Below are 14386 nucleotides of genomic sequence, written 5' to 3' on the forward strand. Positions count from 1 at the left end.
ACACTCTAGTCAAAAGGTTCACTTCTAATTGCTCATCGGCCTGAGTTAAAATGTCTGGTCATAAAGTCGATGTGCACAGAGAGCCGGTGGCACGATCGCAACCACTCACTGTACCGAGTCTGAGAGCTCGGTTGCATAACGCAGCCTCATTATTCAGAGGCAACGTTGCACCACATTAATAGAAGGTGACCTTTCCATTTGTTTGCAGCAGACTGCTGCCTCACATTTTATTTTTACTCCTCTTCGTGGTGCTGTCTCTCTTCAGCAGATCAAAATGGAAGCACGTCCATCTCTGCAGCGGCGCCTTGCTCTCCATTCCTTTTCCTTTAAATGTCCATACTGGGTAATGTGACAGTATACACTTGTTCAGTGGTGGCGGCTAAGAGCAGGGTTTAATTGAACAAAGCCTGTGAGAGGGAGCCCCAGAGCAGCACCGGCAGGGCTCCGCTACACCTGCGTGAGGCGATTACTGAGCCGCCACATGAATGCAGAGGCTCGGAGAGAGTGCATCCATGTCCATGCTCTATGTGAAATCAGTAATGAGCCAGCAAACCGAGGCTAGCGGGCCAGCTCATTGCCATGCATGGTACGAAGAAGCAGGGACAGCAGGGGAGTCCCAGAGGCAATATAGAAAAGGAAACAGGCTATATTGTCATTCTCATGGGGGGTACATTGCTTGCGAGATGCTCTTAGCTGATAGCAACAATGTGGTAAGGCGCCGTATTGCCATATAACGTGGTACATGATGCCATTCCTGACCAAGTGAAGCTTTAGCAGCATCTTCCTCTCTTTTTCCTCAGAGTTATCTGAATCAGAGCCTTGAACGCAGCAGCCGTGGAGAAAGCTTTGCGCTCTGTATCATGCGGGAACAATCATCGATGTTCTATTTTTGCCCGCATGAGACACAGATTAGATAATCAAAAAGTGCAGCATATTTTCTTATGGAGGGGGGGTGAAAAAAATATGGAAATGTCAATACACTTATTCAAGCTTAAAGGATTTCTCCCGGCACGCTGTGAGATCACTACACACATTTACATTATTAATTTCCGTGGCATGAGCCTCGACACAGATAACGCGACGCAGCCTTGTCTGTTTTTGCGAGCTGGCAGCGTCCGGCAGCACTTTCACCGGAGAGACGACCGGCCTGCCAGATGCTGGCTTAATATGTCTGCCTGTTGATTATAGCTTGTTCCAGAGCTGCTGCTGCTGCTGCTGCTGCTAAAACGTCCTTGGTACCCAGGGAAGAGAAAGCGCTTGTCATGCATCCTCTGACACCTGGGACGATTTCCATGCATGGAGGAGAAAAAGCAAGATGTCTTACAAGCTGGGATTCGGCTTATTGTACATGAGGTTCCAGGCAGATAATTATAATAATGATGTTGATGTTATTTTTAGATTGAATTTGCTGATAATGGCAGATATTTATACTGATATTGGTGGCACATCCTGCTACACACTATAATAAGACATTCAAACTGTCCACTGCGATTCAGACAAATGAAATGTGTGCTAGGTGAGGTTAGCCGCTCGTACTGCTGCTTCTACTCGTGAGAAGTAATTATGATATGAAATATGTAAATCTGCTAATTAAAGGCAAATCAAAGAGAGAATACATGCTGCAGGTTTTTTTCTTTCAGTCTTAGGTGAAAATTATTTGTGTGAAATAAAGTATTTAGTGTGAAGTGGGAGTGGGAGGCGTGACGTTGCTTGTCAAGTTGTAGCTGCAGCAGGTTCTCCGTGTACGACAGGAGAGGATTGACTCATCTTCTTTACCTCCTCAGATCGCTTAAAGGATTAAAAGCCCGAGCTTGAGTGTCTCTTTTAGCATCTGAGGAGGCAGGTGAACTGTCAGCTGTGGGGTTTGGGTCTTTTCCATTGACCTGCACCTGTTCGAAATAAGTTGACTTGGCTCTCACAGGCGTCTTCTTTAATCTATGCTCTGCAGAAGCTAAAACCCGCTTTTTTTTTTTTAGGTTGAATGTGGCGGCTTACAGTGAATCAAGAGCCGCTGGGCCGGAGCTGCCTGGCAGAACAGCAGAGGTCGTATGTGACACTGTCATTTTTCACAGATGGTGTGGAGGCTGCCATAGCAAAGTAGCGGTAATATCACTAGGGCTGATCTCTGAGCATCCTCTGAAGAGGTGAGGAGAGGAGGAGGAGGAAGATGAGGAGTGGTGGTGGTGGCGGTGGGTGTATCTGGATAGAGGGCACCTTAAAATGACATTCCTGCAGTGTTGAAGATAATTTGCGGTAAATCAGTACGAATATAATTTCTGTGAAGTGGCGTCTAAAGGTCACGGTGAGAGAATTGTGGGGCCCTCTTGCTGTCAAGGCTCGTGACAATTCATCCAGAGAAATAAAGAGGGAGCAGAGCGAGTCACTTGCTTTTCATTTTGATTAGGATCCGAAATGGGAGATGGTGGAGTACAGTCTGGGCGAGACCGGGCGTTACATACACCCCCACCTTGCTGCGTTCTTAATCAAAAATATGCGCACACACACAGAGAGAGACACACACAGACATGCATATCCTCCTGTGTACATTCTGAGCTCTTTCCCTTCAGTCGGCGCACACAGTGACACATGGCCACCTACAGGTTCTCTGGGGAATCTCGGGGTAGTTGACTGTTTGCAGATTATCACAGCTTGTTTTTCCACCCGCTTGAATGCCATTTCCTGCTCGTTAACTCCTCATTAACATCGCTCGCTTCATGTCCACTTAACACAAGCGCTGCCAGAGAGGTCTGAGGTTTGAGAGGCTTTGTCACACCTGCAAAAGGAGAGGTCTCGCTGTAATTGCACCCTTTCATGCAGAATGCTATTGTCTAACTTTTAATGAGAAGCTATTATCAATGTTATTCCACGAGGGTTTGACAATCCATCCATGAATCATAATCTTGTGCGTGCTCCTATAACCCTTTAGAGCTGTGTTATCAGGGGGCAGTAACTCCTGGTAGGGTCTCCCAAGACAAATTGGCCCTCTGTGAGTCGCAAGATTAGGAGTGAGTCCAAGATTTTAATGAGGGAGTGACCTCACAGTGAATGGGGAACCCTCTAATGGAGGCAGAACTGGGCGGGGAACTAGCATGGGAGTCTGAGGGGGGCTGGGGGGGGATACCAGGAAGGGTTTTACTGTAGCTGAGCTCATGATCATGCACAGCACAAGCTCTGGAAAGAATACAGAGTGAGCTGTGCCACCTTCAGTCATGTGGTAGAGGTTGATGGGATTAGCAGGTGATGCAAACATTACACCGGACTGTTTATAACAGTTAAAAAACGAAGTTGTGTGCTTATCTTGAGCCTTAAAGCAAGGTCACATTACATTTATACTCTATGAATATGTATTGCTTCTATTGACACCCAACAGAAAGAAAGCTGGAGTGTGGTTTAAGGCTAGACTTAAGTTTATTCAACTCTGAGTGGATGGATATGCTTGGTTTGCCAGTAGCACACATCTGCAGTGTATCTGGGAACGGAGATACTTGTTCCCTAACTATTTTAGATTTTAGTACGACATAGCAAGGATGTACCCAAACCCGATCCAGAATAGTTTTTCTGTCCAAAGTTTCTCCTCATTATTTGGGAGCTTTTTTCTAAAGAAAAAGAAACGCTTGGATGCGTGTTTGAGCTTGATTTTGAGCCAACTACAAGAGATTAAAACAAAACGGAACAAAAAAACATGTTGGTGCGTGTTTTGGGCCAATCACATCCATGCATGAGACACTGCCACAGTTTGGTTTTGGTGAAGTGAGCCCTCAGGCTCAGTCCCTTATGTTATCGCAGAGCAGCAACAGCACATAACCAAGTGACTCTGGTTCACACTTCAGCACAGTAGGTGGCGGTAATGCACCTTAACGGGAAAAGAAACGGCTATAAAACGGTGGATACATTTTTTTGAGTGCACAACCCCGTGAAACGACTTGTTTCACTGCCAGAATTTTATCCATTCAGTCCAATTACATTTGAAAAGTCTAAAGCAGAAGTTAGCCGGCTAGCTTGGCGGAAGTCTCTACTGCGCCCACTTCTGGTTTATTCCCAAATACGAATAATGAATTTGTTGGTTTTCGACCAGCGGTATAGTATTTGTTACTACCTTGAATTTGTTTTGTTGAAGTTTTGATGCTGTGATTGAAATAAACACTCATTCATTCATTCATTCATTCATTCATAATGAATCCAAAGTTTTTGTTAAAGTCGAATCCGAACTTGAATACAATAGTGCATTGGCTGTACACCCCTACTACATAGTGTTGCTCTCCTTTTTCAAGAGTCTGTGATTGTTCTCATGGCTGTTGTATAGGGGAGGAAGGTGATGATAATTCTAGGGGCCCAGCGCCCAGTAGGGCCCACAAAAAACCCCAGTAGTCTAATCTTTGTATGACTGAATTATTCTGCATATGACCCTGACTAATACTCATAGTAATGCTGCATTAGCATCAAAACAAAGTAGGCTAAATAAAAAATTATAATACATACGTAGTGTAAGAAAAAAAGTTGACAAGTCAGGGGGCAGGGGCTCACTTTAGTATTTTTTCAGGGGGCCCAGAATTCCTAGCAATGGCCCTGATTGTTCTAGATGGGTTTATCACTCAAATCAGAAACATGGCATCATCAGAGTTATGTGTTACTTGGTTGTGATACTGAGTAGTGACTGAAAATGTGAAATTTAGGACAGAGAAGCAGCAAAACTGACTCCCTCCAGGGGTTGTCCAGCCTCCTCAACGGTGGGGTCCCACAGGGAGATGGAGAAGCTCACACATCCAGAATAAACCTTAAGCAGAACCACCGCTGCTCTTTCAAGTTTAAAAAAGAAGAAAAAGGAAGAAAAAAAAGGAGCCAGTTGTTCTGAACTGGATGACTCCTCAGGGGGTGTTCCCTATGGAGGAATCCCCCTGGGGTCCCCTTTTGGGTTGAGATGAGAGGAGCATGCTTTAAACAAGATTCGCTGGAGGGCTTACGTATCATATCTGAGCGGGGAACACCTCAGGTTTACCCAGGTGGATCTGTACGTAGGTCGTCTGGGAGGAGAAGAAGATGTTTGGCCTATTTTGTTTAACCCACTGCCATCATGATCCAGTGCCCAAATAAGTGGCTGAAAATGGGTGGATAAATGGCTTTGATCATTCCCTGTATAAATATTTATGCTGTACCTCTACAGGCAACTGTCAAGACCCATCCCTCACAGTCTGATTCCCCCGAGACAGTGGGAAGAGCTTGAGGAAGTGAATGCAAATTTGTAATTATACACCGGCTCCAGATTCGTTTATCATTTTTTTTCGGAGGCCGTGTTTCATCAGCACGCTGAGATGCTGTGTTTGTTTGATGGGTATCAGAACCTTTTCATTTCCTGCCAAACATTTCTTCAAATATTTGTGTACATTTCTTTTTTTTTTCTGTGTGTGTGCCTCACTGCTTTGTCAGCCCATCTGAGTGATAGCCCCTGCTGGAAAGTAGTTTGCACACACTTGGGATAAAACGAGCCAATATTTACCTAAGCAAGAAGTTAACCTCCATGGGAGTCCAAAAGATGTGGGAGATTGTCTCGGTCAAGGAAAAGGCATCCGCTTTGTTTACCATCAGCCGTCACTGATGTTGTCACATTATCACATTACATTGGAAGTGTTGTATTTACACCACCTCCTTTCACATTTGCCAGAGAACTGACATCAGTGTTTTTTTTTTCTTCTCTTCGAGAGCAAAGGGAGGAGAGGTTTGAGGTTAGCTCAGGCTGTAGAAGAGATTCTTATTTCTCTTCTAAAACTTGCTCATATCCATGAACTGTAACACCACTGAGAGGAGGCTGAATGGACCTGCAGCCCCCTGCGGACCAGGTGCACTGCAGCAATGATTGCAGGTTTTGCATTCCGGTCATGCTTTCTATACAAACGGCAAGTAAACGGACGCCTAACCCTGCACACTCCCATGGAGAGGGCCAGCAATGAAAATGTATGTAATCATCAAAAGCAGGGGGCAAGTGCCCTCGGCTTTACCTTGGATCAGTGGAGGGAATGGGAATCGGGACACAAGGGACGCGACAACAACACAGCTGCCACTTTTGCTAACAATGCGTCTTATATTAGGAGGTTGGAGCTACACCAATAGAAAACAAACACCTGTTGGGTCGTCCATGACACAACCGCTGACCCATGTTGGAGGTTATTTAGCTTTAAATGAAAGTCAAAGTTGTTATTGCCGTTTAAGCAAAACCACCAATGACCATTTCCTACTTTTTCGTGTCCAGTTATTTGGTTTTGCCCGGTGGATGTCTGACCAGCCGGGAGTCAACAAAAAAAAGACAAAGTGTAGGACAGAAGTTGTGGAGAAAGGGTGTGAGGGTTGGCCCTCAAGGCCTCCCAGAGGGCATAAGCAATTTTCAGCTCTAGTGAGCCAACTCCGGGAATTCCTAAGTCTGAACACAGAACAATACTCAAGCTCATTTATTCACATCCTCCCATGGCAGCAACTGACTTGTCTCACTTTTTTTCACCCCAATACACCAAACAAAAAAGGGCAAATTCAGGATTGCAGCGAGTGAGTAGCAGCAAAAAAAAGTTTGAAACCACAGCGCAGAGGTCTTATCTTATCATTTACTTCAAGTAAAGTGAGCATGTTAATCCTTTAGGAAATGAGATGTGAGGGAAGAATCTGAATATTCACCTCTCTGGGGATAATGATGGAGGTGTCGTTCGCGCCGAGACTATGGGGCTCTGTCAGATGCACTGGCAACCGACTGCAGTCGTACTGAGACTCACAGGTAAGCTGTGTGATTGATAGCTATGCTAAGGAGTGCCACCGCTGCTCTCCCCAGGCGATGGCAGCTGCACTCATGCTCAGCGGGCTGGAGTGCCAGGATTTCTACAAAAACCAGAAGCGCTGAAGTTGTTGAACTTGTCTTTCTCCTGTTCAGTACAACTTCCTCACTGCTGCACGCTTTGTCTTAGGGAGATGAGATAGAGATGTTTCAAGCAGGAATCCCGACAGTTGATTGAAACATCATCCGCTCTCCTTTCAGCCGAAGTCTTCTCTCCTGTGGCTTCATAATAACACGACTCCCAGTGTGTGGATGGAGGCTTTAAGACCAAGTCTAAGCTCCTCTCAGACCTTCTTTGAAAACCAGGCTTGTCCACATTGTGCAGAGGAGGATTTGCGCATCCTTAGTGGACTCTAGCCGGGCCGCGGCTTTTCGCTGTGTAATGGCAGACGCTGCAGGTGAGGGACGAGGCTTATGGCCGCTGGAGGTGGACACAGAGCAGCGAGGGGAGTTAACCGCCTCCACAGCGCTATGACCATCTATACTGATCCACTTTACTTTCCCTAATCCACTTGTCTCATACGAGCCACAAGTGTGTCCCATTGGTATTATTGGTGTTTTTGAATATGAAATGGTGGTCTTAAACATTTTATGGGGATTAGGCCAGCTTAGCTCCATGCCTAATGCAATGATTAGGGATTTCTGGCACAGCAGATAAGTGAATGTTCACTAGTTACTCAGCAACTGTGCTCAACTGTTTAAGACCTTAAGCTGAAATGGCAAAGTCTTGGACAAGCCGGTTCTCCAGCTGCAGTAGAGTGCATCACCCATGACACTATCAACTGACTTTGGCCCCTTCGTGATAAATAAGTTTCTCATTGGTCACCATTATGGCATACTCAGGTTATGATGAGGAAGATGGAAGGTATAAAGTTATGAGACGTGATAAAACGTAGAATACTGTGGGTTTATTACCTCACCATGAAAGAGAATATCTTCAGTCTACTCATCATGCATGATTAAACTCCAGATGTTGCCTGAACAATGATAGATGTGTGTGGTTTGTTCCAGAGGTTTTTCAGCCAGACACGAGTCCCACATTTTACACCTTTCCATTGTTTTATTCTGAAATGTGGATATCCATACTGCAGCACATGTTTAGTCAGTCAGCAGTGACCAGTGTCCTCTTTTATGCTGCTGTCTGCTGGGGCAGCAGCATGTCAGGCATGAACACAAGGAGAGGGGACTGGATAAGCCAGTCGTTAAAAAAAAAAAAAAAAAAAAAAAAAAAAAAAAGCTGGGTCTATACGCTTGGCAGGAGTCTGGGCTCGCTGAGGACTGTTGTTAAAGGAGAGACACGTGTAGTGTAAGATGCAGCCATCTTGGACAACACCAGCCACCCTCTCCACAACATCCTGGCAGGTCAGAGAACAGCAGCAGCCAATGTCTCATCTCACTGCACTGCAGGACAGAGCGGTTCAGGAGAGGCTTTGTTCCCACTGCCATCACACTGTACAGCACCTGAACCAAAGGCTCATGAGTATTAAACTATTATTGTTACTACTGTTGAACTGCTGGACACCTGAATTTCCCCTAGTAGATCAATAAAGTATATATCTATCCAACTATATGTATAAGAAGATATATCTGTGGTTGTAAGAACCAAAAACCACATGAATGTTTTACAGCTTGTTTTAGGCTTCTCTCTGGAGCTCCTGAAATGTCAAGCTGGTGATCAGAAGAGAGCAAGTCGCTTTGAGCCTCAGCTGTGATTGGCTACCTGTTACCGAGTCAGATAAAAATATGGCAGATGCCAGGTAAAGGAGAGACAAACCAAATCCAGCGTGGCTGCATATTAGATCTGTGTGAATGGCTGAGAACAGTGACCGATGGTTCGTTTCAAGGCTGAGTTTCTGAATTCAGTCTGTGTGCATTTCTCTCTGGACCGAGTGCTTTGATACTTTTTATAGCGTTAATATAGAACCTGGACTTGTTTTATAATAAAGTCCCACTTTAGAAAATATACAGCCTTTATAGTAACAAGTCAGAATCAGAATGATCCTTTCAAAATAAAAAGCTTTTGATTAAGGGGTTGGAAAAAGTTTGACTTGTTCTTGTACAAAAAAGAGAGGAGGCATGAGGGAAAAGCTGAACCTGAGCTGCAGCCCGATGATATTTATGTCAAACTCGAGGAATGATAAACTCAACAAGTGCACCATAAAAGCTGAAGTCCAGAGTTGTGGCTGGGGTGAAGACGCAGAGCAGACAAACCACATTACTCCCAATATCAAAGGCCTATGAAGCTGCAGAAGTGAGCAGTGTATAAATCAAAGCAAGGTCTACAACACAAGACGAGTGTTTAAGGTTAAAAGCGAGAACTAGTAGGTCACTTGGGGATCAAAAGGATTTTATAGTGCCATGCGAGGCGAATTTTTAAGTGCAAGTTGGAAATGGACCTTTGAAGATAAAATGTCAGGTCCAATTTTGTCAATAATTCCTTTTAAAGTTTTTTATTGAACTTGTGGTGATATGGGCTGGGTGGTGGAGGGAAGACTGATTTTGAAATGCCCATCAACTGCAAATATATCGGAGGGGAGGTTGGTGGTGGTTAGAAAAACACACACACACACACACACAAAAAAAATAGAAGATGAGCTGAAAAGACGGGAAAATGAGCCACAGGAGAGTCTTAAGGCATTTATATGGTCAGAAATGTATCCGTCAAAAAGGATAGGCAGACAAAAGCCTTGAAAAATGCACAGCTTAGAGCGCTCTGCATGGGAAAATAAGCGGCACGTTGATAACAGAGGAGATGCTCATGCTTTGAAATTACAGCAAAGGTTTTTTTTTTTAACATCACATGGATTTGTACCTTGAGGAATTCACCGCCTGTGCCTGTTTATATTATTACATCATCCTTGTGGGACTGGTGTAACAGATTTAACTTGGCTCAAACTCAGCAATTTTAGACACTTTTGTTAAACAAAATAACTTTCTTCCACTGATTACTTTGAAATTAACTGAGCTTAATGTTCAACTTTGTGCCACCATGCTGAGGTTATTTTATGATCTCATTTTCATCAGGCTTTTTATGTGCACTTAGATTTTTTGTAATGAAGCAGGTGTCTCATGGGGAGATGTTATCTAAGCACCGATTATGGGGGGGTAGCGAATATCTGTGCCAGATATCTGTCCTTCTAATTACCAATCTAATTGCTACATGGACAAAAATTGTCAGTTATTTGAGTTGCTTTTAGACGGACTAAAAGCTGACGTGATGTAGAAAGGGTTGCTCCGCACATACTGATGTTTTTAGATGCCGTATGCATCAGTGATCTCGCCTCACACCATCGCACATCAAAGATGGCACTGAATTTTTGTTGAATTTTGAATATAACCACATTATACCTTCCTCACACAAGAGGACTTTGAAAAGATTTTGAAAGACTTAAGTCTGGCACCTTTTTTGAGACTTAAGTCTGACACCCTCTCACATCCAATAAACTACTACTTTTGTATTTGTATAATTCCTGTTTCCTCCCTTACTTGCTTTGTCTATCGGGGAAATAACAATCACAATCCCATTGGCATCCAGGATTTGAATAAAACAAACAACATTTAACCAACCTGTCCTAATACTGCTATTTGACAGAGACTGAACCAATTACTTGAAAAAATGCCTGTCCTCCGGTTTAATTACAGTAGTTTCAGACTCCAGCAAAATGACAAAAATCGTCAAATTCCCCAAAGCTATTGTATCTCTTAACTGCTCTTTAATCAAATCAGACACATTTCAGCTAATGTCCATGATCTCCTTTTGATAACAAATGTAATGACTTCACTCAGCTGTCTGTGTGGCCCCCTCTGTACGGCTGCTTCCCACTTTTACACAAATGATCAACACACCACAAATCTAGCAAAACGCTCATGAACTCACTTGAAAAGGCATTTCATGGAAGGCCAGCGTTTAGTGGTTTATTATCCTTTTGAATCTCACAAAAACTCTGAAATGTCATGGTTAAGAGTTGAGTTCCTTCCGAGTTGTATCTCAGAACGAGTTTAACTCAACTCTGTCATTTATATGCTGTTTAAAAGTCTTGGTGCTGATCCACCTCATTAAAGACCTTGTTGTCTTCTGTTCTCTCTCTCTTGCAGGTTCCATCTGAGTAGGAGGTGGCAACAAAAGACCAAATGCCATGGATGTATTCAACTTCACCTACTGGAACGCCTCTGATGGCAACAGCACTGAAGTGGGGGGGGTAGAGAATGAAAGCCCCTACAAGACGGTGGAGGTGGTGTTCATCGTGTTGGTGGCCGGTTCGCTCAGTTTGGTTACAGTCATCGGAAACATCCTGGTCATGCTTTCCATCAAGGTTAACAGGAACTTACAGACTGTCAACAACTATTTTTTATTCAGCCTTGCATGTGCTGACCTGATTATTGGACTGTGCTCTATGAACTTGTACACAGTCTACATAGTAATGGGCTACTGGCCCTTGGGGCCGGTGGTGTGCGATCTGTGGTTAGCCTTGGACTATGTTGTCAGCAATGCATCTGTCATGAATCTACTCATCATCAGCTTTGACAGATATTTCTGTGTCACCAAGCCCCTCAGCTACCCTGTCAAAAGAACCACCAAGATGGCAGGGATGATGATCGCTGCAGCCTGGGTCCTGTCTTTTATCCTCTGGGCGCCCGCCATTCTCTTCTGGCAGTTCATTGTTGGTGGGCGGACGGTGCCTGAGAAGGAGTGCTACATCCAGTTCTTCTCCAACGCCGCCGTCACTTTCGGCACCGCCATCGCCGCCTTTTACCTGCCCGTCATCATTATGATTCAGCTCTACTGGCAGATCTCCAGAGCGAGCAAGAGCCGCGTGAAGAAGGACACCCGCAAGCCATCGGCCGCCAACCCGGAGCCCGTGTCACCCGGCCAGCGTAGGAACAACACACCAAAACCCAACAACAACAACGTCCCAGGGGAAGATGCGGGAGGTTCCCAGAATCAGAACGCCGACGACGGGGCCAACCAGCACGATGGGAAGCTGCAAAACGGGAAAGGACCCTCCTCGAACACCGCCGAGGGGGAAACCGAAGGCGAAGACGGAGCGAGGGAGAACTGCACCACCGTAGAAGGAGAAGAGAAGGAGAGCTCCAACGACTCCACGTCCGGCAGCGTGGCCAACCAGAAGGACGAGGAGGCGGTGCCGTCCACCGCCAACTCCAGCGTCGAGGCCAGTCAGCCGCCCCCGCGCCAGCGAGCCAAGGCGGGGGGCTCCAAGCTGACCTGCATCAAGATCAAGACCAAGTCACCCAAGGGCGACTGCTACACGCCGTCCAACGCCACCGTCGAGATCGTCCCGGCCACGGAGCGGCAGAACCACGTGGCGCGGAAGATCGTGAAGATGACGAAGCAGCCCCCCAACAAGAAGAAGAAGGGGCCGCCGTCGCGGGAGAAGAAAGTGACGCGCACCATCATGGCCATCCTGGTGGCCTTCGTAGCCACCTGGACTCCTTATAATGTGATGGTGCTTATTAACACCTTCTGCTCCAGCTGCATCCCCAACACAGTGTGGACTATCGGCTACTGGCTGTGCTACATCAACAGCACCATCAACCCGGCCTGCTACGCTCTGTGCAATGTCACATTTAAAAAGACATTCAAGCATCTTCTCCTCTGCCAATATAAGAATATTAGGTCGGCCAGATAAAGATGGAGCTGAAGTACGAGTTGCCAGAGTGTGTGTGTGTGTGTATTTGTGTGTGCGTGTGAACACCATCCATGTATATGTGTTTGTCTGAGAAAGAGGTTTGTGAGCATGAAGACCGCAAGAGTGTATATTACTGTCCATCATTTTCTCATTACTTTTCCAATTTCTCTCTCTCAATAACCAGTTGTAGCACTCTACACGAATTCAACTGATGCCAGTTGCGTTGAGGAAGCAGAAGCAGCGTAGATAAGGATGGCTGTGAAAAATCCAGCGTTATTCAAAGTTTTTAATGCTAAAAAAAAAAAGGAGGAGGGTGTAAAGCAGAGAGCATTTGGAGGTGACACTGAGCTGATTTAGAAAAGAAAAGAAAAAAACAATAAAGAGCAGAGGAAGATCTACGCTGTACAAAAACAAGAAAACTTCAACATGGGAAAATAGGGCTGACTGAATCCACAAACCTCACAAGTTTGAAGTTCAGTGAAGATACATGTAGATAACTGTACATATCAGTGTATATCTCCATTTGTGTGTGCATCTGAGTGTGTGTTTGTGTGTGTGTGATCATCATCATGACACTTCCAACCAGCAACATGTAGAATAAAGTGGGGCAGCTTGTGCAGATTGCTTTTGACATGGTCACATCAGGGCTGGAAGCCGTCCCATCCTCCGACGAGCCCCCGTGGGAATGAGCTGCCATCAATACGTAATGGATGTATAAATATATTAAAGCAGCACTTGTCAACTTTGCACACTGGTGGGACCAAGAGGAAGCCAGAAATAATTTCAAACGTTAAAAAAAAAAAAATGAAAATGAAAACATTTTCTCACTTACTCCTGCTGCTGGTGTTTGACCATGCACATGGTTAGGTTGCCAGGTTTTGAAATATTATGTCTCAAAATTTCAGCTGAATGCAATTTTATTTAATCTCCTAGCATTGAAAAATGACTTGTAGAAAATCACCAGCAGCTTGAAAATGAAGAGAAAGTATTTTTGTACAGCTGGCAGTGGAACAGAGTTTTCTTCTCTTTTTCTTTCTTTGGCCATATGTGAACATGAATATAAATTTAACGTAAGACATTGATCAATTTTGTGACATAAAATATTACATTATTTATCCATAGGGTGGAGACACTGCAGATATCATCAGGTTCACTTTCATTTGAGAAGGTTGGGGAGGTGATGATTGCAGATAATCGGGGGACAACATGAATATTAAAGTGGTGCCAGGTGCTTTGTTAGTTAGAAACTGCTCACCTGGCTTTAAATCTCACATTTCAATCTGTACAAAACTCAAACGTTGAAGCAACCACCATTTTTTGTTTGTTTTTTGGGGGCTGAAGCCTTGTCACCATGAAAACTCACTGTACCCAGGCAAGAAATATAGTCGCAGCCTTCATAAAACCCTCAAGTTGTTTGTACATTTTTCGAGGGGGAGGTTTGCACGGATTAAACTTTTATAAAAAAAAAAAAAGAGAGAGAGAAAACCTCAGCGAATACAACCTGTCATGCACCGTCACAGCAGAGAATAACCCAAAACTGGTAAGAACAACAGATAACGGCGACAACAACACGGCTTAAAATAAATAAAAAACAAACAACGGTGGCGTGAGATTGTTCAGCGACGCTCTTTGATTCGCCCCCACGGTTGTTGCACATCACTTCAGCTCCTCCGACCGCTGACGGGACGTCTGATGTCTGGTGTTTATTTCATGGTGGCTATTAAGATATTTATGTTTGCTGTCGAGATGTTCACCACCGCGGGGATCCCTCTCCTATACTCAGATCTGGAAACAGGTGGTTGGAGCTCAGAGCTGTGGCTTGTTACTGTCTTTTTGGAAGGAGATGTGATGTGTGGCTGCTGCTGCTGCTGCTGTTTTCTTTTTTTGAGTTTATGTATGTGTGGATGAGTGGGAGACATTTGTC

The 14386-nt window shown here is 44.8% G+C and overlaps 1 protein-coding gene across 1 annotated transcript in view; it reads left to right on the plus strand.

Moving 5' to 3' along the window:
* chrm2a (cholinergic receptor, muscarinic 2a) overlaps window positions 1–13548 on the plus strand; it is a 71233-nt gene extending 57685 nt beyond the window's left edge. The window contains exon 3 of the mRNA XM_083999272.1: window positions 10910–13548. Within this exon, the coding sequence (XP_083855398.1) occupies window positions 10951–12462 (1512 nt within the window). The 5' untranslated portion in view covers window positions 10910–10950 and the 3' untranslated portion in view covers window positions 12463–13548. The remainder of the gene's footprint in view (window positions 1–10909) is intronic.
* Window positions 13549–14386: the final 838 nt, after the last annotated feature.

Source organism: Trachurus trachurus, assembly GCF_905171665.1.
Source record: "Trachurus trachurus genome assembly, chromosome: 23".
Taxonomy (NCBI): domain Eukaryota; kingdom Metazoa; phylum Chordata; class Actinopteri; order Carangiformes; family Carangidae; genus Trachurus; species Trachurus trachurus.